At 52.5% G+C, this 24,868-nt stretch overlaps 1 protein-coding gene and 1 pseudogene across 1 annotated transcript; one reads left to right on the top strand and one right to left on the bottom strand.

Annotated features, from left to right (window-relative positions):
* Positions 1–1,896: 1,896 nt before the first annotated feature.
* EIF4EBP1 (eukaryotic translation initiation factor 4E binding protein 1) lies at positions 1,897–22,540 on the bottom strand. The gene is made up of 3 exons (XM_069485266.1): positions 22,338–22,540; positions 6,931–7,110; positions 1,897–2,376 (listed from the first exon to the last, which is right to left on the bottom strand). Exons 1-3 carry the CDS (start codon positions 22,480–22,482, stop codon positions 2,345–2,347), a joined length of 357 nt encoding a protein of 118 aa, XP_069341367.1. The 5' UTR covers positions 22,483–22,540; the 3' UTR covers positions 1,897–2,344.
* On the top strand, positions 10,209–11,192 carry LOC138393786 (large ribosomal subunit protein uL24-like; annotated as a pseudogene).
* Positions 22,541–24,868: the final 2,328 nt, after the last annotated feature.

Raw genomic sequence — 24,868 nt, 5'->3', positions numbered from 1 at the left:
GGGGCCTTGTGCCTTGGGCCATTCATGACCCAGGAAGGCCCTTCCTGAATTAAAATCTTTCCTGTCAAGACTCAGCTCTGCAGTGAAGGCTTCGCAAACCTCAGACTCCTTCAACGCTGGGCATTGACACAGCCTCTGCCCATTGGACCGTCACCTAGGTATTGGTTCCTGATGTTCCTGGGTGACCCTTTTATATTTCTATTTATAGTACTTCTCGAGATCAGGTTGTGAGCTCTTTAGGAACACACACCAGAGCTTAAAGTGCTTCTTTGCATTTCCTGGTTCGTGGCAATGTGGGATCTGCCCAACAGTTGTCCGTGGGTGCCCTGGCTGCAAAAACAGTGGTTTTGGTGATGCCAGAGGATGCCGAACTGTGATGGTCCCCTAGAGCCAGCATCTCTACAAAAGCTTTAAGGCTCAGTACCCAGGGGTGTTAAGCTGGACCACAGCAGCCTCGCTCCTCTAACAAGACTTTTAACTTCCTCAAGGACAAGGACACCATTGTAGATCTTTGCTGCTCCACAGCACCCGGCAGGAATTGATGCTCCACACGTACCAGCGGGTACTTTTGCTCAGTGAGAAAGGTGTACACCACTGAACAATTTTCTTACTGTGGCCCCTGAACTACTAGAGCAGCCAATTTTTTGACCCTGTCTCTTGGCCCCGAGATGTAAGACCAAGAGGGGAATAGTGTGATCCCACAGACCACGGAGCAAGACCTCTGCTGGGGTGTCAGGAGGGAGATGGTTTTATTGGAAGGCTCAGGAGTTGGAAAGGCTGATCCAGGCTTTGAGCCTAGTTGAAGCTTTCGTTGCTGTCTTTGCTCTGGTCGTGGCCTCGCTTTTCCACCCATATGCAAGGGCTTTGCTGCCTGCTTGGAGTTTAATGTGCCAAAGGCCTCCACCTTTCACATACTGGACTCCAGCTGCCTCCACAGTCCTTGTGCGCGAACGGAGCTCCCACTATGCTACGGGAAAGGCCAGGTGAGGGACGTGGCCACTGCAGGCCTGCTGCTCCCCAAATGGCAGGTGGACAAATGCCATGTACCCAGAGGTTGTCAAGTCCAGTATGTGACTGCCTCTTGGCCACAGGCATCCACCTCCCCACCAGCATGTCCTTTAATGAGAAACACCAGTTGCTCCTCAGCAAAGACCTGTGCCTGGCATTTGTTCCAGGCCCCTAGAAACCTGGCCCTTCTTTGGCCACTTGTGCAAGTCATCCTCCCCCACACAAACTGCCCACGCTGGCCAAAGTGGGCTCCTCGATGTCCCGACCTTGTACATCCTGGTTCCCCAAGACCATCTGACCCCGATAACATCAGGGCCCTGCCTCCCCCAGTCCACCCATTCTCAGGGACCAGCTGTAGCATCGCCTCCCCGAAGCCCCCACTTGCCTGGATAACCCGTCCTATACAATCTCTTATGCTACCTTCTCTTATGGGCATGGCTTAGGTTTCAAGCAAACCTCGAGGCAGTGAGCTTGTCTCTTGTTTGTGTCGCCCCCCGACAGCTCACACAGAGGGGCCGATCACTACACCGGCCAAGGCTTGGGCTCTTCCCTTTGAGTCTCGCATCGGACAGCCCCGAGGGGGCAGGTGACAAGCTTGACAGGCTTGGGGGTAAGGGAAAGGGGCAGAAGGGAAGTAGCACTCGCCACTGGAAAACAAGAGCCCAAGAGCAGCAGAGCCCAGACCAGCCCCACGCGTCCTCCCCCAACTGTGTGATGTTACCTTCTCCAGAGCCAGTCTGGTCTGAGCTGTGGGATGAGCACGATGCTCGCTCTGCTTACCTGCGGGATCAGTGTGGGGACCTGGCGACACGCTGCAGAGCAAAGTGCCGTAGGAGCACTGTGCGGACAGCAGCCGGTGCCGGTCAGCACGTGGAGTTGAAAAGAGCTCAGACAGGGCCCAGCTCTTGGCCCTAGGGTGAAGGTGGCTTTTATTTCCTCTCTTGGGGAAGGAAGGGGAGGGGAGCTTCCTAGCACATCAGCCTAGGGAAGGGGTGGGTGTGCCCCCAGAGGACAGGGCTGGGACAGCCGGATGACCGATCAGAAGGGCTCGTCCTTGTCCACTTCCTGGCACTCGGCTGCAGGGTGTGCGCACGGGAGTCGCCCCCTTGGGGTGGCGGCTGCTGCACTGGCGCAGGCACGAGGAGGTATCTGCTGGTGTTCACGAAGAGGGAGGGTGGGCAGGTGCCCTGAGCGAGGGAGCAGAGGGCGGGGGTGGCCGACCCCACGCCGATGCCAGCCCAGTATGGTGACTTTCACAAGGCCTGGCTGGGGTGACGCTTCTCCCGAGAAGGGTCCAAGGGGCCCACAGGCAATGCCGGATCCGCTGGCTGGGCCTTTAAATGTCCATCTCAAACTGTGACTCTTCACCTGGGGAGAGAAGGGACAGAGGCCAGGTGAACAATGGGCACATGGTCTGGCTGATGTCGTACGGGTCAGGGAAACACTGTTTTTTCATCCTGTTTGCTACAAGAGGAGCAGAGGCCAGGTTTATGCTGCCAAGGAGAGTGGATGGAGAGCAGGACTGGACTAGGAATTCCTGGAATCACGGGCCGGAAGGTTCCGCGTCCAGTTGTGCTCTCTGAACACCGAAACGAGGAGCAGAGACCAGCTTTCCCCATAGGGGAGGTGACGGTCTTGAATTTTCTGTAATTTTTATTATTTTTTATGAAGATGAATGGTTACTCGTGATTTTATAGAAAAGTGACTTCATTGAAAAATATTCCTTAAACATAAAAATTTCTGAGCATTTGTCCCGATTTTTGGTTTAGAAAACGGTACCTAACCTACAGGTACACATGCCATAGCGCACGGAGTAGCCCGGCTCCGCAGCAAAGCAGCTATCTGGGTAATTCAGCCTGCACCACCCTCACTCTCCTCTTTGCACAAAGACTTCCATGTAATTCATGCTGCAGTTGATTTTCTTCTTTTTAAGGGAACTGCCTCTAGTCATGGTCTCCCGGGCAGGGCTGCTCCAAGGTTCTGTACAGCAAGATGCTGGCTCTGGCCCACGACAGGGAACAACTGGCCATTTCTTCTGGTTGTATTTGCATAAATATGTGGGCCTGAGAGCAGGAGCTTTGGCTTCTTATAGCCAGTTAAGCAATAGGAAAGTTATGTCCCGCCCCCTCCCGCCCCACCCCATCATAACAAGGGGGAGGTATGCAGCTACTCAGCCATCATCTTGGGTTAAGAGTGTCCATTTGGGCACCACTGGGCTGACCTTGCATTTGTTATGGGTCAGAGCAGCTCTGGAAATGGGGAGGGCAAGGTATGCAAGCGGGGGCGGGTGACAGCCTTCAGGCAGTGGTGACTCAACAGTTTTGGGTGTTGACTGGCTCCACCCTGAACTTCCAGTCACTGGGTTAAGGCAGAGAGCGGAGGAGGGAGGCACTGTGCGGTGACCACGTGATTCTCTCCATCCTTTAACAAAGGGCAGTGTGGCACCTGTCACGTTGCTCTCTGACTGTGGCCTCTGTCACGTTGCCCTCATACTGACACTTACCTCCCCCTGCCGTTGCCCTCTGGGTCTGAGAGGCAAGGTGCTATGGCTTGAATGTGTCCCCCAAATTGCATGTGTTAGAAAGTGAACCTCCAAATTCACCAGTTGACTGGAGGTGGGGCCTTTGGGGGGTAATGAGGATTAGATAAGGTCAGCAGAGTGGGGCCCCCACAATGGGACTGGTGGCTTTATAAGAAGAGAAAGAGAGGCCGAGAGCGGTGCTCACGCTTGTAATCCTAGCACTCTAGAAGGCCAAGGCAGGAGGATCGCTTGAGGTCAAGGGTTCAAAACCAGCCTGAGTAAGAGCAAGACCCCGTTTCTACTAAAAATATTAACAGAAAAATTTAGCTGGGCATGGCAGCACACGCCTGAAGTCCCAGCTATTTGGGAAGCTGAGGCAGGAGGATCACTTGAGTCCAGGAGTTTGAAGTTGCAGTGAACTATGATTATGCCACTGCACTCTAGCCAGGGCAACAGAGCGAGACTCTGTCTCAAAAAAAAAAAAAAAGAAAAAGAACAAAAGAGAAAGAGAGACTTGAGCTGAAACAGGCACTCTCGCCCTCTGCCACGTCACAACGCAGCAGGAAGGCCCTCACCAGCTGCAGGCACCCTTGGACTTCCCAGCTTCTAGAATGGACAAAAATCAACTTCTTTTCTTTATAAATCACCCAGTCTCAGGTATTCAGTTATAGCAGCAGAAAAACAGACTAAGACAGAAAATTGGTACCAAGCAGTAGGGCTGTTGCTAATGATGAATACCTGAAAATGTGGAAGTGGCTCTGGAACTAACTGGGTCATGGGTAGAGGCCAGACAGTTTTGAAGCAAATGCTGGGGAAAGCTTGTACTGCTGTAAGCCATGTGTTAAGGGAGAGGCTGGTGAGGACTCAGAAGAAAAGACTCGGGAAGCCTGAAAGTTCTTAGAGATTGCTTACGCGGTCGTGACCAGAGGCAGATAGAAAAGCGGACAGAAGAGGCCGTGCTGATGAGGCCTCCCGTGGAAACGGGGCTGTCTGCTGGAAACCGGAGGGCAGGCCCACCTGCTACCCAGCTGCAAAGCCCTCGGCTGCCCTGTGCTCACGCCCTCCAGCTGAAATTGAAGAGTAATGAGCCAGGATACCCGGTGGAAGAAATTTCTCAGCAGCAAAGCATTCAAGATGCTGCATGTTTACATCTGGCTGCTTACAGTGAGATTTGGGAGCAAATTATAACTTTTTACTTATAACTAAAAGGGAAACAGAGTGGAAAAATTTGGAAAATTCGCACGCTAGCCATGTAAAAAGTGAGAACCGTGTTCAGGTTTCATGCTGACAGAAGGGTATCAGAGGCTATTCAGCAGGAGAAAGGAGAAGGAGCCTGCAGGTGTCTCGTAGATCTCTGAGGCTGTCCTTGCTCACAGGCCTAGGGGGGCAGCCCCTGCATGTCTGCTCCCCAAATTCCAGCACAGTGCTCCTCGGCAGCCCCAGCTGTGGCTCAAATGGTCCCAGATGCAGCTCGACCTGCCGCTCTGGAAGGCACAAGCAGTAAGCCTTGGCATCCACGTGGTGCTAATTCTGCAGGTGTGCAGAATGCCAGAGCTATAGAGGCATGGCGGCCTCCACCTGGATTTCAATGGATGCATGCAACAGCCCGGGAGGAGACTTATTGCAGGGGTGGAGCCCCCAAAGAGAGCCCCAGCAGGGTAATGCCTAGTGGAGCCACGGCAGTGGGACTGCCTCCAAGATCCAGAACGGCAGAACCACCAGCACACGGCTCCAGCCTGAGAAAGCTGTGGACACCTGATTCCAACCACCGAGAACTGAAGCGTGGGCTGAGCCCAGGGAGGCCATGGGGCTGGGGCTGCCCAAGGACTGGGGGCTCAATCCCTGCCCAGGATGTGGGAAACGGAGTCAAAGGGACTTTCTCTCCAGCTTAAGACTTAATGTAGTTTTCCTTGTTGGGTTTTGGACTTGGTTGGAGTCTGTTACTCCCTTTCTTTTTGCCTATTTCTCCCTTTTGGAGTGAGAATGTCTACCCTATGCCTGTTCCGCCATCATATTTTTGAAAGTGGATGACTTTAATTTTCAGGCTCACGGCTGGAGGGGAATTTACCTCGAGTCTCACCCATATCGGACTCAGATGAGACTCTGGACTTTGAACTTTCGAGTGGGTGCTGGAATGAGTTAAGACTTAGGGGTTATGGGCATGGAATGAATGTATTTGTATGTAAGAAGGACATGAGTTTTGGGGGGTCCGGGTGGAATGCTATGGTTTGAATGTTTGTCCTCTTTGAAATTTATGTTGAAACTTAATCCCTGATGTAATAGTATTACGAGGTGTGGCCTTTAAGAGGTGACTGGGTCATGACCTCTCTCCCCTCACGAATGGATTAATTCATTCATGGATTAATGGGTTATCACAGAGTGTTATAAAAAGCCAGTCTGTGCCCGTCTCACCCTGTCACACCTTCTGCCATGTTGACAGTACGAGGCCCTCACTGGAAGCCAAGCAGATGCAGGCACCAGGCCCTTGGACTTCCCAGCCTCGAGAACTGTGAGAAATAAACTGCTTTTCTTTATAAATTACCCAGTCTCAGGCAGTCAGTTATAGCAACAGAAAACAGACTGAGACCCAGGCAACTGCTGCCTGTCTTAGACGTGAGGTTCCCAGGGTAATTATGAATCACGTCCTGTAGGCCCCGGGTAGACGGAATCTGCAGCAGTCAGCAGGGCAAGCCCAGCTGAGGTCCCAGCTGGTTCCTGCCTGGGCCTGGGGTGCTGCCCGGGGTGCAGGGCCAGAGGGTTCCAACCTGACTAAGTTTGTCTGGAAGTGCTTAGGCTGCGACAGGGCGCTCAGATGCTCTACTAAGCCAGCCAGGATGCCACAAAGAGAGCATTCATGGGCACTGCTGCTGGGTGGCTGCTCTGATCACTTGGGAGGTGGGGACACCAAGAAGGACTTAGCTGTCAAACTTGCAGAGACAACTGGCCGCATTGTTTCTACCTGTCTCCATAAAGACCCAGTAGGGGACGAACTCCCTGACAGGAGCCATCTGGATGTATTTCTTATCTTGTAGACGTGTATTTTCCTAGAGGGCAAGTACAGTGTGTCTTTGATAAGTTGTCTCTTGCACCACGAACATCATGGGTGTGTTCCAGGTGGTAACACTTCAGGGAAAGCTTCCACTGCCATTTCAAACACACTCACCACTCACTACAGCACCTGGTGGGGCCAAAACACCTTTCCTGGGGTTCTGGGGCCCCTTTTGGGGGAAAGTTGGTAGCAACGAGAGTTCCACCTCCCCACCCCTGCTCCAGCCCTCCAGACTCTGAGCTGCTCCATAGAGAGGGGACAGAGTCATCATCATTCCCCCACCCCCGGCATCGGCATCGGGGCCAGGGGGTCTCATACACTCCCCTTCCCGAGGGAGAGCCCGGCCACTCACCGCCCGCCCGCTTGTCTTCCGGGCTGCTTCGCAGGTGGTTGTGGCTGGCTTCCATGGGGGGCTCCTCACTGGTAGGGCTGGTGACCCCAGGAATGGTGGGCAGATCCCTCGGGGGTGTTTTGGTCACAGGTGAGTTCCGACACTCCATCAGGAATTTCCGGTCGTAGATGATCCTGGTGCCTGGAAGGGCAACAGGGAGGTTGGTAAAGGCAGCTCGAACCCCCTGCCTGCGGGTTTTTCCATTTCTTTGAGGTGTGGCTGCAGCAGAGGCAGCAGGTTCTCCGGTGAAAGGCGGACCGAGGAGGAGCAAGGCTTACTGATGGGCCTGGCTGTAGCCCAGGACTCGGATGCCTCCAAACCACCCTGACTCCCCTTCACACGGGGTGCTCTGATGCATGATGGGGCCACGGGCCACCAGACTGCACCGGCATCTTCTCAGAGCCCCATGCACCCTGAGCTCTGTCCCTAAAGCCCCTCAGCTCACTCACCCATCACTGCTCGGTGTGAATTACCCACAACAATCATATCCCACAGTGCAGAAAGTGCATTTCTATTCATCATGCAGTCCCGTCCTTACAGTAATCCTGTAGGGTACCCACAATAGTTTCTTGTTTTCTTTTTTTATTAATATTAATAATTATTTTATTAATAATTTAGAGACAGGATCTTGCTCTGTCACCCAGGCTGGAGTACAGTGGTGCGATCATGGCTCACTGCAGCCTTGAACTCCTGGGCTCAAGTGATCCTCCTGCCTCAGCCTCCCAAGTAGCTGGGACTACAGGCACGTGCCACCGTGCCCAGCTATTTTTGTATTTCTTTGTAGACACAGGGTCTTGCTATGTTGCCCAGGCTGGTCTCACGTTCTTGGCCTCAAGCAATCCTGCTACCTCAGCCTCCCAAAGCCCTGGGATTACAGGTGCCAGCCATGGCGCCCAGTCCAGAATAGGTATCTTCAACCCCATTTCACAAATGAGCAAACTGAAAATTAAGTGATTCACCTGAACTAGTAAAAATGAGAACTTTTCCTGCCTGGGCTTTGTGGAAAGGAGGAGGGGGAGATGGATGGGCTCTGCCTGCCCACAAAAGGCTCCCTACTGAGCCCAGAGGCCCCCAGAGGGTCTGTGCCAATGAGTCACGGCGCCCTGCATTCTAGCCCCGCTGCTTGCACTCTCCTTTTGCAAGTGCTCGCACTGCCTAGGTGAAGACCTGTCTGTCTTACAGAATTATTCACTACCCTAAAACCACACCCAGGACCATCCCATGTGCTGAGTGATACCCTCTACATACAAGGGAGTGGTTTCTCAACTTAGGAGACCCAAGATCCTCGTGGGAGAGCCACTTGATTCATCAAATGACAGGGAACAGTGAGAAGGTGATTCTTGTTTGGTCCTTATTTAATCCCGAGTTCCGCTAAGGCAGCAGTAGGTCCCGGTCACCTAACACCTCTACGACATCTGCCTGCCGAGTGCTCCCTTTTCAGCAGAGTAGGTCTCGGGCTGGAAGCCTTCAGCAGACAATGGAATCTAGGGAGAACTGGCTGTTGTCGTTGTATTTCTTTTTATAGCTACTTTCTATTTATGGCAAGCTAATCTGGTTTTCCATATATAGTAGCGATATTAAGTTTCCTTTTAATATATGATATATTGTATATATAATATACTATTAAATATATTAATATAAATTAAATTTATAATTTAAAAGGTGATATAAAGAAATACTAAATATCTGTACACGCAGAATGCAGGCATGGCAACAACTCGCAGACGGACCATGGTGTAAGGGCTTCAGGAACGCCCGTCCTCACCAACAGCCCTGGGGTTGTTCCCTCACTGAAGGGCTATAATGAGTGACATTAGAACGGCTGAGATCCTTTTATTTTTTTTTTTTAATTTTTAAGGATACATAATCGTTGCACACATTGAGATTCCTTTCTCGATGTTCAGCAGTGGACTCTGTAAAGCCCTGGAGAGGAATTCATTTCCATCCCGAGACCTGAGTGTGAGTTAACGCAACGGGGCTCCTTGCGCCGCGGCGGGCCTGGGACGCTGAAAAGGGAGGGGACCCGTGAGAGACGCCTAAACAGACCCCAGGCTGGCTCTGGCCCCTCCAGGCAGGCACTGGTCTCGCTCCTCTGTCCCCCTGCCCAAGAGGCGGTGATGCCAAAGTTGACAGCCCTGCACATCACCCAGCCAGCTGCAGTTCACAACTCAATCTCTTAGGGGCAGGGGCTTAAAGGGCCCAGGCTGCACTTTGAGGTCTGTGCACAACGAGTTGTGTGACCTGTGCAATCAATCCCTGTGCACGTGCTCGTGCACCCGCGCGCGCGCACACACACACACACACACACACCCGCTTTGGGCCTCAGCCTCCCCTTCTGTGAGACAAAGAGCTGTGAACCTTGCAGGCCTGAGTGCCTGTGAGCCCAGCAGATGACAAACAGAGAACAGTGGCGCCCTCTCTTCGCAGGGTAGGGGATGGGGTGGGGGAGGAAAAAAATTTCCAACTCTCTCTCTCTCTCTTTTTTTTTAAAGTGACCCAGATTTATTCTGGTTTTGGAAGACAGAAGGGGCACCGCTCCACTCTGCAAGGGATAGGGCTACACCATCTTCCCCTCCCCAAAGCAGGAAACACAGTGACTTCAGGGCCCAGGCAGAGGGGGAGGCTCAGTGGATGGGTGCTGGGATGTCCTGGCTCTAGAGATGGGACTACTTTTCCCTGTTGTTTCTTTTCTTTTCTTCTTCTTTTTTTTTTTAAATAATAAGCCCGGCTAATTTTTCTATTTTTAGTAGAGAAGGGGTCTCACTCTTGCTCAGGCTGGTCTCGAACTCCTGAGGCTCAAAAGATCCTCCCCGCCTCAGCCTCCCAGAGTCCTAGGATTACAGGCATGAGCCACTGTGCCTGGCCTCTCTGCTGTTTCTTAATCTTCAAGACTAGAGGGCTAGGCGAGGTGGCTCACACCTATAATCACAGCACTTTGGGAGGCCGAGGAGGGAGGATCACTAGAGCCCAGGAGTTTGAGGTTGCAGTGAGCTATGATGTCACCACTGCACTCTACCCAGGGCGACAGAGGGAGACACTGTCTCAAAAAAAAAAAAAAAAAACCTCAGCAGGAGTCTCCCCTCTTCTTCTTGCTTCCCCCCAACTTGATTAGTTCACCACAGAGTAGGGAACTGATCCTGTTCCAGTGAAACCTAAGAGTTAGAGATTCAACCGTCTTGAATCAACAGAGCCTGGGGCGCGTCTCTTTTGGGGCCACCACCTAAGAGGCAGCAGCCAAAATGAAGTTCCATCCCTTTGTGACTTCTGACCAAAGCAAGAACTGCCAAAGGCATTTCTTTTTCTTTGGTTTTTTTTTTTTTTTTTTTTTTTGAGACAGAGTCTCACTCTATTGACCAGGCTAGAGTGCCGTGGTGTCAGCTTAGCTCACAGCAACCTCAAACTCCTGGGCTCAGGTGATCCTCCTGTCTCAGCCTCCTGAGTAGCTGGGACTACAGGCATGCGCCCATGCCTGGCTAACTTTTTCTATTTGTAGTAGAGATAGGCTCTCGAACTCCTGAGCTCAAGCGATCCTCCTGCCTCAGCCTCCTGAATAGCTGGGACTACAGGCATGCGCCACCATGCCCGGCTAATTTTTTTCTATATATATTTTTAGTTGCCCATATAATTTCTTTCTATTTTTAGTAGAGACGGGGTCTTGCTCTTGCTCAGGCTGGTCTTGAACTCCTGAGCTCAAACGATCCACCCGCCTTGGCCTCCCAGAGTGCTAGGATTACAGGCGTGAGCCACCACACCTGGCCTTGCAGGAAGATTACGTCTTCCTCTCTTTCCAAAGAGCTGAGAGAGGAGAACGACGTGTGGTCCATGCCCCTCTGAAAGGATGATGCATTTCAGGTTGCGCGAGGACACCATAAAGGTCAGCAGATCAGCAAAGCCGTCCAGACTTACAGGAAGAAATACGTCATCTAGTCTACGGCCAGGCCACCCTGAACGTGCCCGATCGCGTCTGATCTCGGGAGCTAAGCAGGGTCGGGCCTGGTTAGTACTTGGATGGGAGACCTATGTCATCTACACTGGACGGTGCAGCAGGAAAAGGCTAATGGCACAACCGTCCCTGTGGGCAGTCACCCCACAGGGTGGTCATCGCTGGGCTGAAACTAGACACAGACTGCAAAAAGATGCTCAAACGGAAAGCCAAATCTCACCACGTGGGAAAGGAGAAGGGCAAATACAAGGAAGAAACAACTGAGAAGATGCAGGATTAAAGTAATCTTATATATTATACCACTTTAATTAAAAACTGCCAAAATGGGGGGAAAAAAAAGAACTAGGGTAGGAACCTCCTGGACAGCCTCTTCAAAGCTCACTACCCCTCAGTGATTCTTTTAAAAAAATTGATAAAATACACATGACATAAAATCTACCACCTTAACCATTGTAGGGGTACAGTTCAGCAGTGTTAGGGACATTCTCAGTGTTGTGCAGCCACCGCCACCATCCACCTCCAGAACTTTCTATACCCACTAAACAGTAACTCCCGTCTCCCCCTCCCTCTGGCCTCTGGCAACCACTGTTCCACTTTCTGTCTTGCACGACTCTAGGTACCTTACACGTGTGAAATCACACGGTATTGGTCTTTTTGTGACTGGCTTATTTCACTTAGCGTAACGGCCTCAAGTTTCGTCTGTTTTGTTGTAGCGTATGTCAGAATCTCCTTCCTAATACTCCCCTGCATGTCTGTGCCGCCCTTGGTTTACCCATTCATCTGACTGTGGATACCAGGGTTGCCTCCACCTTCTGGCTACTGTGGATAACGCTGCCACGAACGTGGGTGTACAGATACCTCTGCAAGATCCTGCTTTCAATTCTTTGCGGGCATACGGGGGCATGTACCCAGAGTGGCCCCAGCGATTTTTAAATCATTGATTGCACTTAAAAGAGAGAAAGGAAGAGCCTCTATGCCCTTTGTCCTACGGCAGGGGCACTTACTGAAGAATAAAAATCCTCCTTTGAACTAGCAGAGTCCACACACACAACGCCAGCAGAGGTGGCACGCACGATCCGCCTCCGCCCCCACCCTCCAGTCAGCGTGTTTCAGCCTCCGGGACGGAAGCTGCGGGGAGTAAACAGTAGTGTTCAGAAAGTCAGCTGACACCGCATCAAGCCTGGAGGGAACCACGAAGCCACCTGACTCAGCTGGGTCAATAAGGAACAGGAGCTGGAGGTTGATGCAACAGCAGTGAGTTTCCCACGGAAGCTGCTGTTGCCTTTTACCCCTTTTTCCTTCCACCACTTTGTGGGGTCCACCGCTACCCTTTCAGTTAACAGTGATCCGGAAACTCCCTAAGCCTCCCGCAAGTGAGGCAAACTTAACAAAACACAGTCCCATGTTGTCAAAACTACGAACCCTTGGCTGCAAAGGCTGCCACACAGCTCCCGGAGCCAGGGACTCGCCCGCATGGAAGGTCAGGAAGTGCAAACAGGGGTGAGGGGTGGGACCTGGGCACCCTGCAAGGCTGCAGGTTAGGTGTGGGCTGGCAGACACCTCTGCATGTGTGCGTGTGTGCGTGTGTGTGTGTGTGTGTGTGTGTGTGTGTGGCGGGGCGGGGAGCCTATTTCCTCACCGGCCCGTCTCAGACCTCTCTCTAGGGAAAATGACCCACCTCCTCTAGGTTACTACAAACAAGAGCATGAAGTGCTTTTGAGGATCGAGGCGACTTCCAGATAGCAAAGCCATAACATTTTCTCCTGCTCTCCTCTCAAAAGGCAAGCCAAACACCAAGAACAAGACACGGGAGCACACACTGCAACTGGGATGCAGGTAGGGCCCCAACTGTTACCCCAAATCACACTAAAGACAGAAATCGGGCCAGGTGCAGTGGTTCACGCCTGTAGTCCTAGCACTCTGGGAGGCCGGGGCGGGAGGATCGCTTGAGCGAGTTAGAGGTTGCTGTGAGCCAAACTGCCGCCACGGCCCTCTACTCAAGGCAACAGAGTGAGATTCTGTCTCAAAAAAAAAAAAAAAATTTTCCTGAATTGTAAAAGATGTCTTTTTATTTTGTTTTGTTTGAATTTTTTTATTTTATACATATATTTTTTAATTTCAGAATATTACAGGGGTACAAATGTTTAGGTTACATATATTACCTTTGCCCCATCAGAGTCAGAGCTACAAGCATGTCCATGCCCCAGACGGTGCACACTGCACCCATTAGGTATGAATGTACCCATCCCCTCCTCCCCCCACCCACCACCTGCCCGACACCTGGTGAGTGTTAGTACTATATGTGCGCATAAGTGTTGATCAGTTAATACCAATTTGATGGTGAGTACATGTGGTGCTTGTTTTTCCATTCTTGGGATACTTCACTTAGTAGAATGGGCTCCAGCTCCATCCAGGTTAATACAAGCTGTGCTAGATCACCACTTTTTTATTTATTTTTTTTTTTCTTTGAGACACAGTCTCACTCTGTTGCCCAGGTTAGAGTGCCGTGGCATCAGCCTAGCTCACAGCAACCTCAAACTCTTGGGCTCAAGCGATCCTCCCGCCTCAGCCTCCCGAGTAGCTGGGACTACAGGCTCGAATCACGACGCCTGGCTACTTTTTCTACTTTTTGTAGACATAGGGTCTTGCTTTCTTGCTCAGGCTGGTCTTGAACTCCTGGCCTCAAGCAATCCTCCCGCCTCTGCCTTCCAGAGTGCTAGGATTACAGGCTTGAGCCACCTCGTCCAGCCTTACATTTTTTAAAATATAAAACTATAGTAAGAATATAGGTACATTAAGCAATCAAATAAGTAAAGACACAGGATCAGAATCTCCATTTCAAGTCAACTTGACATGCCTTGGAGCTAAGTGGGCTCCCCCTTCCCTCCACACAGAAAAAGCCCAGGGATCTCTGCTGGGCTGGCGATGCCTATGGTACCTGTGCAAGCTGGTGTGCATGGTCACTTGAAAAGTCTACGCAGGACTTGAACTCCCACGCAGGAACTGCGTTCAAGAATCTGACCATGTCTAGGGACAACGGTGTTAACCCTCACCTACAAATTTGGCAAGCTTGGCTCAGTCCTACTCCTTTTGAGTAGATGTGCTGGTCTCACTTACTCGCTGAACCCCTAACTTTGGACCCCCAGCATGCTAGGTGCCAGGGATGCGAGGAGCAGTTAGATGCAGTGAAGGCTCCCTTGATCTTAGACACTCACAATTCAGTAGGAAGTAAAGGAATGATTACACGTCCAAGTGTGTGAGGTCCCCACAAACGTGGGGACCACAGAGGGACAGACATTCCAGCTCTCCATCTTCCTGCTTCCAGGCAGCCTGACCCTAAAACCCCGGCCCAGAGAAACATCCATCTCACCCCGATTCTGCTCGGCCCCAAGGGCAGGGGGTCGGTGGGCTGAGGCTGACCCAGACTGCAGAAACTGGACGTGCAGTGTGGGAACCCAGAACCCGGCCTCCCAGCAGGGAGGGGGAGAACAGAGGAGGACCCCGCTCCCCACGCCTCAAACCATCTGTGTAGCTAGGGTCAAGCCCCTGTGGGTGCTGCCAGCAGAGTTCAAGTTTCAGTCTTGAACTACCTGCGGAGAATAACTGAGGTTATTTCTTTTTCCCCACAATGCTTTGTTCTAATTATAACAGAGGCTATTTTTAACCGAAAGCCTTTGAAACCCAGCTCTCTCATTTGCTAGCTCTCATGACTCTAGGCAAGTTATTACTTGAGCTCTTTGTGCCTCAATGTCCGCTTCTGCAGAATGGGGATGATGACGATGGTGAGGGTGCCAACTTCATGGCGGTTGCTGTGTGGATTAGAACAGTGGCTGACACAACGTGAGGCAGGTACTAATGCCAGCTATTATCATGACCAGCATGGGTCCAGGTGACGTATTTCAGCATGTATTCAGTCCCCTCCATACCAGGGACAAACAGGGCGGAAGGGAAGCAACTCTGGAACCCTGGGGGTTACATGGCGAGGGCATCCTCCACCCTTTCCAGGGCCACAGAAACTGAGAACTTCAGCATTTTGGTAGCCAGTGTCTTCTGGAACTTTAAACTCCAGATGTGCACCAAATGCAGGAAGAGTATTTTTTTCTCGAGGCACGATTTCTGGTGATGACAGTTTGCTTTGAAGGTACAAAACAATATAGGCATTCGCCTAGGGTCTAGTTTCCTCACCTGTTAAACAAGGGTGTTACAGTAAGTTCATTCAAACTATTTTTAAAGCACCAACCACGTGCCATTATTTTTAGGCTTTCCTGGTTGGCAGGCACTTAATGTCCAAACAGCCTGGCGCTCGGAGAGCTGCAGCCGGGGCTTGCACATCCTGGTCTCTCTACTCCCAGTTTCATTCCTCAGCTATTGGGGGGGGGGGGAGGTAATAACAAAATCCACACCTCATAGGCATGTTGTGAAGATTAAATGAAATAATGAACGTCAAAGATTTTTGTATGCGAATAAAGTATGGCATCTATATAACCGCTAGTAAAGAGAAAGCCGTTTGGGAGAGCACACACAACCCGAGGAAAATGCCACAGGCCAGGAACAGGAAGCTTCTTGGAGGCTGACGAGCATTTATATTTGTACCTTCTGCACGTGTAGTGCACGAATGAGCGCTTGGATTTGCAGGTGACGTGGATATAGCAATCACAGTGGCCACCTGCCATCCCCTCCCATCTGTGCTCAGAGGCTGACCTGCCAGAGCTTAATTAGTCCCCTACAATCCCCCACGAGGGGAGCCTCAACTTGCAGAAGAGGAAACTGAGGCTCAGAAAGGCTGTCCCTCAAAACCCGCTGGAGGCAGACCTAGCCTGCCTTGACGTCAATCCTAAACGCCACCCACTGTTTAAAAGTAATTAGCAAGGCAGACTGGGCTGCCATCGTTCAGCGAACACCCTCAGCTGGAAAAATTAAAGGGGTCTTCAGACTTCTGGGTATCTTTCCAGAACAGGATGTTCCCTGCCCGGAGTTCCTCCCAGTCTCCCTGCAGTGCCCACGCTCTGCTGCTGGATGCGCCTTTTGTAAACCGAGCCGGGCTCATCCCTCACTTTCCCCTGGGGTTCCCCGGGCAGAAGCATTCCTCCCCTGAACAGGGACATGAGGCTTAGCAAGAGTACAAGGGTGGAATTTCCTAGAACTGCTGCTCTCATTCCAGGCAGAGAGGGAGAGCATTTCATAAACAGGGTCAGGGGAGGTTTGAATGCCTGTGTTCAGACGCGAGCCAGCAGCCAGTGAACAAGATACTCTGACCATTTGAAACCCACTGCTGACCAGCAGCTCTGTGTCAACCTGGAGTCGAACGTACAGACATGCCGGGGTCTGCCAGGGGGTCTCTCTCTCCCCTCCCTCCCCGCCACGCACACCAGGCAGGAACAGCAGCATGTGTCTGGGTGGCTTTTCTCGCTAGACAGTCTATTTAACAAGCAGTACCAACCTACTAGAGAGAAAAACCTTGGTGACAGTAGCAAGTGTGCCCAATCCAAGATTTGCCTTCATCGCTGGCCCCCACGAGCTCTGCAAAGAGAAGCAAGATCTCCACATTTCTCAGGGGCCAGGAATCTTAGAAAGCTACTCGATACCAAATGAGGGACCATTCAGTGGCAACCGCCCCTTCTAACTAGCCTCTCCCTTAGGGACCCTGACATGTAAGGGAATAGACCAGTTTATTTGAAACTTGGCTTTTACAGAAACTTTTAGAACAAAATAGCTGAGATAATTCTTCTAACCGATGGACAGGTTCCTTCCCCTTCCCTCACCTCCTCCCTGACACTTCAAAATGTACCCAGCGCAGCGGAGGGTTAAGAGATCCCTGAAATTCGTGACCAACAGGGAGCGCCCTGAAATGTCGCCTGTTACAAACAGCAACAACTGCTGTCCCAGCTGAAGAGGGAGGGGCCCTGTTGCGGGTTGAAATGCATGCCCCCAAAGCTCCTGTGCTGATGCCCAACCCCCACGACCTCAGAATGTAACTGTATTTGGAGATAAGGGCTTTAAAGGGATGATGAAGTTACTATGAGGCCGTTAGGGTGGGGCCCTAACCCCAATCCGACCCGTTTCCTTAAGAGAAGAGATTTGGACACAGACACCCGGAGAGAAAGCCACGTGCAGACACCGGGAGAAGGCGGCCATCTGCAGGCCAAGAAGGGCCCCAGAAGATCCCAAGCCTGCTGGACCTTGACCTTGCACTCCCAGCCTCCAGAACTGCGAGAGATTTTGTTCTTGAAGCCACCGAGTCTGCAGCCTTTTGTTAAGGCAGCTGTAGCAAACTAACACAGGCTGCCCACTTTCCCCTTCTAGCCTGAAGAGCAGAAGAGAGAAATCCGTCTACGCACACCCACACTCTAATCCTTAAAGCAAGAGACCTGGTTCTTCACGCCACACCGTCCACTTCCAAACCAAAGGGAGCGCTGAACCCGACTGCACCCTCTGGTGTCTCACTCCTACTCCGTTTTGGACTCCTGGGCATGGAAACCGGACTCTACTATTGCTAGTACTCCAGAAAAGTCAAGGATGTCCGAGTGGGAGTGCTGGGTGGGGCAGGGCAGGTGTGAGCTCCTCTGAAGAGGGTTCCCAAAGCCCGGCCTGCAGGCGGTTTGGAGGGCGAAGTGGAGGTGTTCTGGGGGGAGGTCAGTAAGGCAGGCTCGACGCAGAGTGGAACAGATTGCCCAGTGGCCTGGCATCGCGGCCATCTGCATGGTTTGCTCTGCAGAGCTGGACACGAGGCCTTGAAAATGGGGCATGGGAGCTATGAGTCAGTGTTTTCGGGAAGGCCTCCTCTGTTCCCAAACCAACAACTGATTCACAGGCTTGTGATCCTGGCCTGCTTCTACACCTGGACCTGGCTCTGCTGGCCACACGTCAGGATGGGTAGCAAGTTCCCTCAAAGAACTTGAGGCTTGGCCTTGGCGGAACATTGTCTGAAAACGTGGTCCCCATATCTCCTCCCATCCCTGTTTGCAAGGGTAGCGTCTCTCCTTCCGAGGCCGTTAGTTATTCCCTCTCTCCTTGAACCTGGGCTGGCCCTGTGGCTTGCTTCAACCCAACAGAATACTTCCTAATAATATTATGGGACTTCCGAGCCTAGGCCTTAAGTGGCCTTGGAAACTCCATGTAAATAAATAAGCTCAGGGTAGACTACTGAATGATCTGAATGCTGTGAGACCAAGAGGACAGAGAGCTCCCAGGCTTTCAGCTGATCCCAGCAAAACCCCACACACGTGGCTAGGACCATCTCGGACCTTCCAGTCCAGGGCAGCCCAGCTGCCGACTGCACACAGCCATCTGATCGGCTCAGGCAAGCTCAGCAAGGAATGCCCAACAAAGAATGGACGGGAATAACAAACTGTTACGTTACTCAGTTTGGGGATGACTTGTTATCTGGCAATAACTAACCGATAGACGTTTTCACCAGGACAAGTGTCCCCGGCCAGCTGGGAAGTCCTGATACTCTGGGCCTAGTATGTGAGCTCTCTCAATGAGCTTTCATGGGCGTAACCATTAGATAACAGGACACCTTGAGCACCCAAATGCCATTGGGCAGAAGCTACTACTCTGGCCTAGTCAGCAATGCCAGGTGCAAACGGAAATAAGGAGCATCAATCAGTGTCTGAGACCCTGACCCCAATACTGACTTGTTCAGTGTAAGAAAAAGTCATTTCCACTCCCTGCTCAATAATATCAGGAAAATTAGTATCAGTGATACTGTTATCTGTAATATTGATGCTCCTTGATTTACGATGGGGCTACATCCCAATAAACCCATCAGAAGTTGAAAATATTTAAGTCAAAAATGCATTTAATACAACTAAGCTACTAAACATCACAGCTTAGCCTAACGTACCTTAACCATGCTCAGAACACTTATATTAGTAGTAGCCTACAGTCGGGCAAAACCATCTGGCAACACAGTACACTGCGGGGTCTGGGTTGTTCACCTCGTGATCCAGCGGCTGGCCGGGAGCTGCGGCTGGCCCCCCTCCCTCCCACTGCCAGCACCGTGAGAGTACTATGCATGCACGGCACATCGCTAGCCCGGAAACAGATCAAAATCCAAAAAGTTTGGTTTCTACTGACTATGTACTGCTTTCGCACCATCATAAAGTCGAAAAATAAGTCGACCGGCTATACGCGGGAAAGTTCAGTCAAAGTTTCTGTCCCTAGGACATTCTGAGATAAACAATTACACCGCAGAGTGGCTGGGTGCAGTGGCTCATGCCTATAATCCCAGCACTTTGGGAGGCCAAGGGTTCGAGATCAGCCTGAGCAACAGAGCAAGACCCCTGTCTCTACACAAAATACAAAAATTAGCCAGGGGTGGTGGTGCGCACCTGTAGTCCCAGCTGCTCAGGAGGCTGAGGCAGGAGGATCATGTAAGCTCAGGAGTTTCTTTTTTGGAGACAGGGTCTCCCTCTGTTGCCCAGGCTGGAGTACAGTGACGTCATTACAGCTCACTGTAACCTCAAACACCTGGCCTCAAGCGATCCTCCTGCCTTTGCCTCCCAAAGTGCTGGGATTAAAAGCTTGAGCTACTGTGCCCGGCCAGAGCCTAGGAGTTTGAGGTTGCACAGTGAGCTATAATGACACCGCTGAACTCGAGCCTGGCCAACAGGGTGAAACTCTGTTTCAAAAAAAACTAACAAATAAAAATTTTAAAAAACAACAATTTCTCCCCTCTATGTGGCTAAGGACATGGGCTGTGCTCTCGCCTCTGTGCCCAGCCCACATCCCCCTCTTCCTGGCACTGTCTGTTCCATATGGCCAAAGACTTGGGAGCTACTCCAAGGTAAGCTTCCTGGGCACAGACTTTATTTGTTTAACCAAACAAGGTGCCATTAACACCTGCAGCCCTACCTGCTTAGCTCTGTTTAACCTCATCCAGGCACAGGTCTTAGGTATGACTACCACCCAAACCAACCCTGTAGGCTTGGGGGTCAGACCTGCAACATGGAGCCTGACGGGGGAGGGGCAGAGGAAGGTTTCTGACCCATGCAAAGGTTCTGCCAGTAAGACTCCACAGACTCAAATATTCATTCATGACACTCCCTTTAGCAAATTTCTCTTAAGTTATCCAGACACCTAACCTCAGATCAGTGGCTCAGCCTGCAAAGGATCCCATCTCTACTAAAAATAGAAAAAATTGGCTGGGCATGTTGGCGCATGCCTGTAGTCCCAGCTACTCGGGAGGCCGAGGCAGGAGGATCGCTTGAGCCCAGGAGTTTGAGGTTGCTGTGAGCTAGGCTGACGCCACGGCACTCTAGCCCGGGCAACAGAGTGACACCCTGTCTCAAAAAAAAAAAAAAAAAAAAAGCCTGGCCCTCCGCACCCTGATTTAGAGACTCATGCCAAACCCAACCTGAAGAGAAGCTCCCCTGGATAGGATCATCACTTTTTGCTAGAGATCTGCGAAGGTGAGAAAAGTTATATTCCACTAATCACTGAGGACTCAGACTGTGGTTTGTGGACCACAGAGAGCTAGTTAGAAATGCAGAATCTCAGGCCCCACCCACAACCTACAGAATCTGCATTTAAATGAGAACCCCGGGTGATTCCCATGCACACTACCCCTGAGAAACAATACTCTGCTCTGGGGCAGAAGGGCCCAGGATGTGGCCATTTCTCATAGGGTATAGCTTTTCTGCCCTGGCAAAGAGGTGGGCTTTGGAGAACAGATTCCATGCTTTGGCTAACCCAGGCAGACCAGGCTGCGCAGCTTTGGCAGAAGCAAGTCAGGTTGCTCTGGGTTACAGACTGTGTGCTGCGCCTGCCCCACTGGACACCCCACACAAGAAAGAACTGGCTTTTGGCTCCTGGCACTGCTAGCTTTCTTCCAGCTGATATCAAAAACATATGCTATCTTTTGATCCAGAAGCCCCTTCCCCTACTAAAGACCTCCAAAGGGACGGGCACTTGCCACCCCCGCCCCATTGCCCAGTCCAAAGTGAGAAGTGGATCCAAATTCCCTTTAAACAGTCTACTGCGTGCCACCTGACCCATCCTACCCAGCAACACGGGGCGACCTGCGCCTTCAGGCTGGCCTCCGTGCCCACCTCGACAGATCACGCAGACGTTCACACCCTCACTTGAAAGAACCCCAAAATGGTCAGGAAAGCTCCTGGTAGCCACTTCAGGACAGAGACAAAGGAGAACACCATGAACAACAAAAGGCCAGCACGGAAAGGGAAGAGAGTCTGAGTCAAGAATGGCAACGAGAGTCCCTTGGAACTTTTCCTTGGATCGTTTCTCCCTTCTCTGCCTGGTTGCTATTTCTCATTGGATCTGGGGAGATCGGAGTGACAACGCAAAACAGACACGCGTTGAAGCTTTGGGACCGTGTTCTGCAGAACAAGGCGCACGGTTGGACAAGAACAGCTAAGATCCCTAACAGCTTTAACAGTGTACGTTTTGGATCAAACAGGCGAGGACCTCGGATCCGGCTGTGCCCGCCCGTGGTGGGACAGCTGCCTGAGAAAACAAGCGTGAGGCCCCCGCCGCTGGGTAGGAGACAGGACTGCCGCCCCGCGCCCGCGCGCCGCTAAGCCAAGCGCCAGGATCTGTCGCGTTTTCGAGTAGTTTGGGAAGTAGCGTGGGGGAGGATGTAGGGGAGGGGAAAGGGACAAAGGGGTGGGGGCAGTGCGAGGATGGGAGGGAAGTGGTGAGCCACGAGGATTTCATCATGCAAACAGGCGCATAGGTTTCATCAGCGCCTGAGCGCCGGGGCGCCCGGGCTGGGAGGGAATGCCTGGCTCCCGAAGCAGCCCAGGGTCGGCCCCCACCCGTGCCAGCTCAGCTTCCTCTTCCTCATCCTCTCAAAGAGAGGTCACACGGTGCCTGCCCCCCCCCCATAGAAGGACGTGTTTTTCTGCACGGCCGTGCTCCCGGCGCCAGGCACCTCCGCGGAGGTCCCACTCGCGGAAATGGGGCATATGCCACAGGTGCCCGCGAGGCGCTGCGGGAGCAGGCGGGCGCCCTCAGCCCCAAACCTCGAGCAAAGCACGCGTGTCCAGCGCAAAACGAGCTCTGCACGAGTCACTTATCCTAACAGAGAACGCCCATCCCACCCCATAAAAACTCCAGGCCAGGCCTCTCCTTGATACGTGGGCCACCCTGCTCCAGAAACGCCCCCAACACCCACAACGGGCAGCATGCCTCGGCATGTGGCGGCGCTGGAAACGTGCGCGTCTGGGTGTCAGCTGTTTCTCCCAGAAGGAAGAAACCAACGGGGCAGTTTGCAGCCCGGGCTCTGGACGACGCACCCAGAGTGCAAGCAGGCAGCCACCTCCTCGCTGGCTCCCTGATGCCCCTTATCTGTTCTTTCTAGTCACGGCACCCCTGAGGCTGGACACCAGGTCCCCTCGGTGATCCCCGATCCCTCCCGCCCGCCGCCGTAGCCCGCACGCGGCGCCCCGGAGTCTGCGCCTACCTCCCGGGGTGGTGCTGAAGAGCGTGCCGCCGGGGGTGGTGCTGTAGTCCCCCGGCGGGAGCTGCACGCCGTCGCCGAGGACCACCCGGCGAGTGGCCGGGATGGCCCGGCTTGGGGTCTGGCTGCAGCTGCTGCCCCCGGACATGGTCTCCTGCGCTCTACACCCGCAACCCCCTGGCTGCCCTCCCGCGCCTTCAGCCTCGCCCCGCCTCGCCGCCCCCACCCCGCCCCGCCGAGGCCGCCCCTTCCGCCTCTTCTGCTCCACGCCCCTGGGATTTGTAGTCCGCGCCCGCGCCGCCCCACCCGCGCGCACGTGGATTACCCCGCCCACCGGGGACAGACCCCGCCTGCGCACGATCTCTCTGCGCGGACCCCCAGGGTCAGCCCCCGATGCTCCCGGGTCCCTCCGCGCCACGCTGGCAGGGACGGGCTGGGGTGGCGGATCCGGGAGCGTGCCTAGGTCAGCCCCGCGCTGGGTGGGGTGCGGTGACTGGGGCTGCGCGGGGGTCCTAGCTGACTCGGCACTCGGGGAAGGCCGGGTTTCTGCGTTAGGACATCCGGCCAGCGGTACCCCTCAGCCCCGCCTGTTCCAAGCCTCAGTTCCTCAGTGAGAAAGTGGGACGGGACTGACATTCCCCCTCTCGGTTTCTCGAGCATTCACCATATGGCTGGGCTTGGAGAAATGGCGCACAGTGCGCGTTGCGGGCCTATGGAGAGGGTGTGGAGAAGGAGCGAACAAACCAACCAGCTGGGGGCTGAGGTGGAGATTGGGGTGGGAGGAACGGCTAAGAGTTGGTCAAAGAAGTTTCCCGGATTAGCCTGGAATTGGGTCCAACACCCGGCGCACTGCATGACAGCAGGCATTCAGGGATGGATGGATGGATGGATGGATGGATGGATAGATGAATCTTCAAGAAGATCCCTAGGTGGAGAGAGAAAAACGCAAGGAGGACGGAAAGCCTGTGGGTTTGAGAAGTTTATACCATTGTGACAACATCTGTTGGGGAGGGGGATGGAGGAGAGGAGAGAACGGTTTAAAAGGGAAATTGGCATGAGGCTGTTGAAGGTCTTTCACATCATGCCAAGGTGTTCGGACTTTGTCCTACAAGGGCAGGAGCTATCAGCGATCTTTGCAGCAGGGGAATGGCATGGTTATAGTTGTGTTTTTGGAAAGATAACTGGTGGCTTTGGAATTTAGGGATGGGCTGGAGGAGGGCGGGGCCTGGTTTAGGCAGACAGGTTGCGTTTGGTCTCACTCCTGAGCTAAACTTTAGACCTATACTGTCCAAGACAGTAACCACCTGCCACAGTTGCACACTGAGCACCTGAAATGTGCGAGTCCAGACCTCGGCGTGCTCCAGGTGTAAACTACACACCAGATTTCAAAGCCTTAGTATGAAACAAATCATGTAAAATATCTCAGTAATTTTTTATATTGATTACATGTTGATATTTGGAGTATATTAAGTAAAGTAAATTACAAAAAGTAATTTCACCTGTTTTTTTTTACTTTTTTTGATAGGACTACTAGAAATTGTTTTATATATATTGTTCGCACAATATTTCTACTGGATAGTGCTGCTTCAGACTGGGACTGTGATGGCAGTCCTCCAGTTCTCAGAGCCGTCCTCCCTGCTGGCTGGGTTATCACAGCTGGCGTCCCAGAAAACTATGGAATCACCAAATCGTAGCTCTGGCAGGTACATCATAGGTCGCCCAGGGCAATAAACATCCCCATCTTATTTAAAAAAACAAAACAGGTGTGGTGGCTCACGCCTGTAACTCTGGGAGGGCCACCCTGAGCAAGAGCGAGACCCTGTCTCTACTAAAAATAGAAACAAATTAGCTGGACAACTAAAAATACATAGAAAAAAAAAAAAATTAGCCAGGCACGGTGGCACATGCCTGTAGTCCCAGCTACTTGGGAGGCTGAGGCAGAAGGATCGCTTGAGCCTAGGAGTTTGAGGTTGCTGTGAGCTAGGCTAACGCCAGGGCACTCTAGCCTGGGCAACAGAGCCTGGCCCAACTCTGTCTCCAAAAAAATAAATAAAAAAACAAAACAGAGTAGAAAACTGAAGCCCAGAAAGCGACAGGGGTGTGCCCCAGATTGCAGGCTGTTCCATGCCCGAGGCAGGACTAGAACCTAGTCTTCCCTGCCTCCCTGGCCCACCCTTTTCTCACCACATTTGAGAACAAAGTGATCCACCCTCCTCCCTGGGGGAGGAACTGTTTTGAAGGGGGTCTTGCTGTTGCCTTATTAGATGTGCCTGATTGGTTAGATATGAGGCCTGGAGTTCACAGGGGCTGGATTCTAGGGAAGGGGCAGCTTGGGAGGCTCAACACTCAGCAATGACCTTGTTGAGGAGGACAGTGCAGACTTGGGACTCCCCTCGCCCCCAGCTCCCCACCTGAAGCCCCAAAGGCCCTCACACAGAGATAGCTGCTCCTAAGCCCAGGGCTGGGCAGAGCGGCTGCAAGCAGAAGGTGTGGGTCTAGTCGGAGTCCTGGCCTGGGGTGAGGGCTGTGGGTTC

Source organism: Eulemur rufifrons, chromosome 12 (assembly GCF_041146395.1).
Source record: "Eulemur rufifrons isolate Redbay chromosome 12, OSU_ERuf_1, whole genome shotgun sequence".
Classification (NCBI taxonomy): Eukaryota; Metazoa; Chordata; class Mammalia; order Primates; family Lemuridae; genus Eulemur; species Eulemur rufifrons.
The sequence above is the reverse complement of the archived record's forward strand: the minus strand, read 5'-3'. Positions and strand labels throughout refer to the sequence as shown.

Bases quoted from the DNA above. Each gene is read 5' to 3' on its own strand.
- EIF4EBP1 (XM_069485266.1), bottom strand. From the start codon at position 22,482: ATGTCCGGGGGCAGCAGCTGCAGCCAGACCCCAAGCCGGGCCATCCCG. The intron at 7,111-22,337 runs GTAGGCGCAGAC...TTGCCCTTCCAG, and splicing joins CTTCAGCACCACCCCGGGAG to GCACCAGGATCATCTACGAC. The intron at 2,377-6,930 runs GTGAGTGGCCGG...TTCTCTCCCCAG, and splicing joins GGAAGACAAGCGGGCGGGCG to GTGAAGAGTCACAGTTTGAG.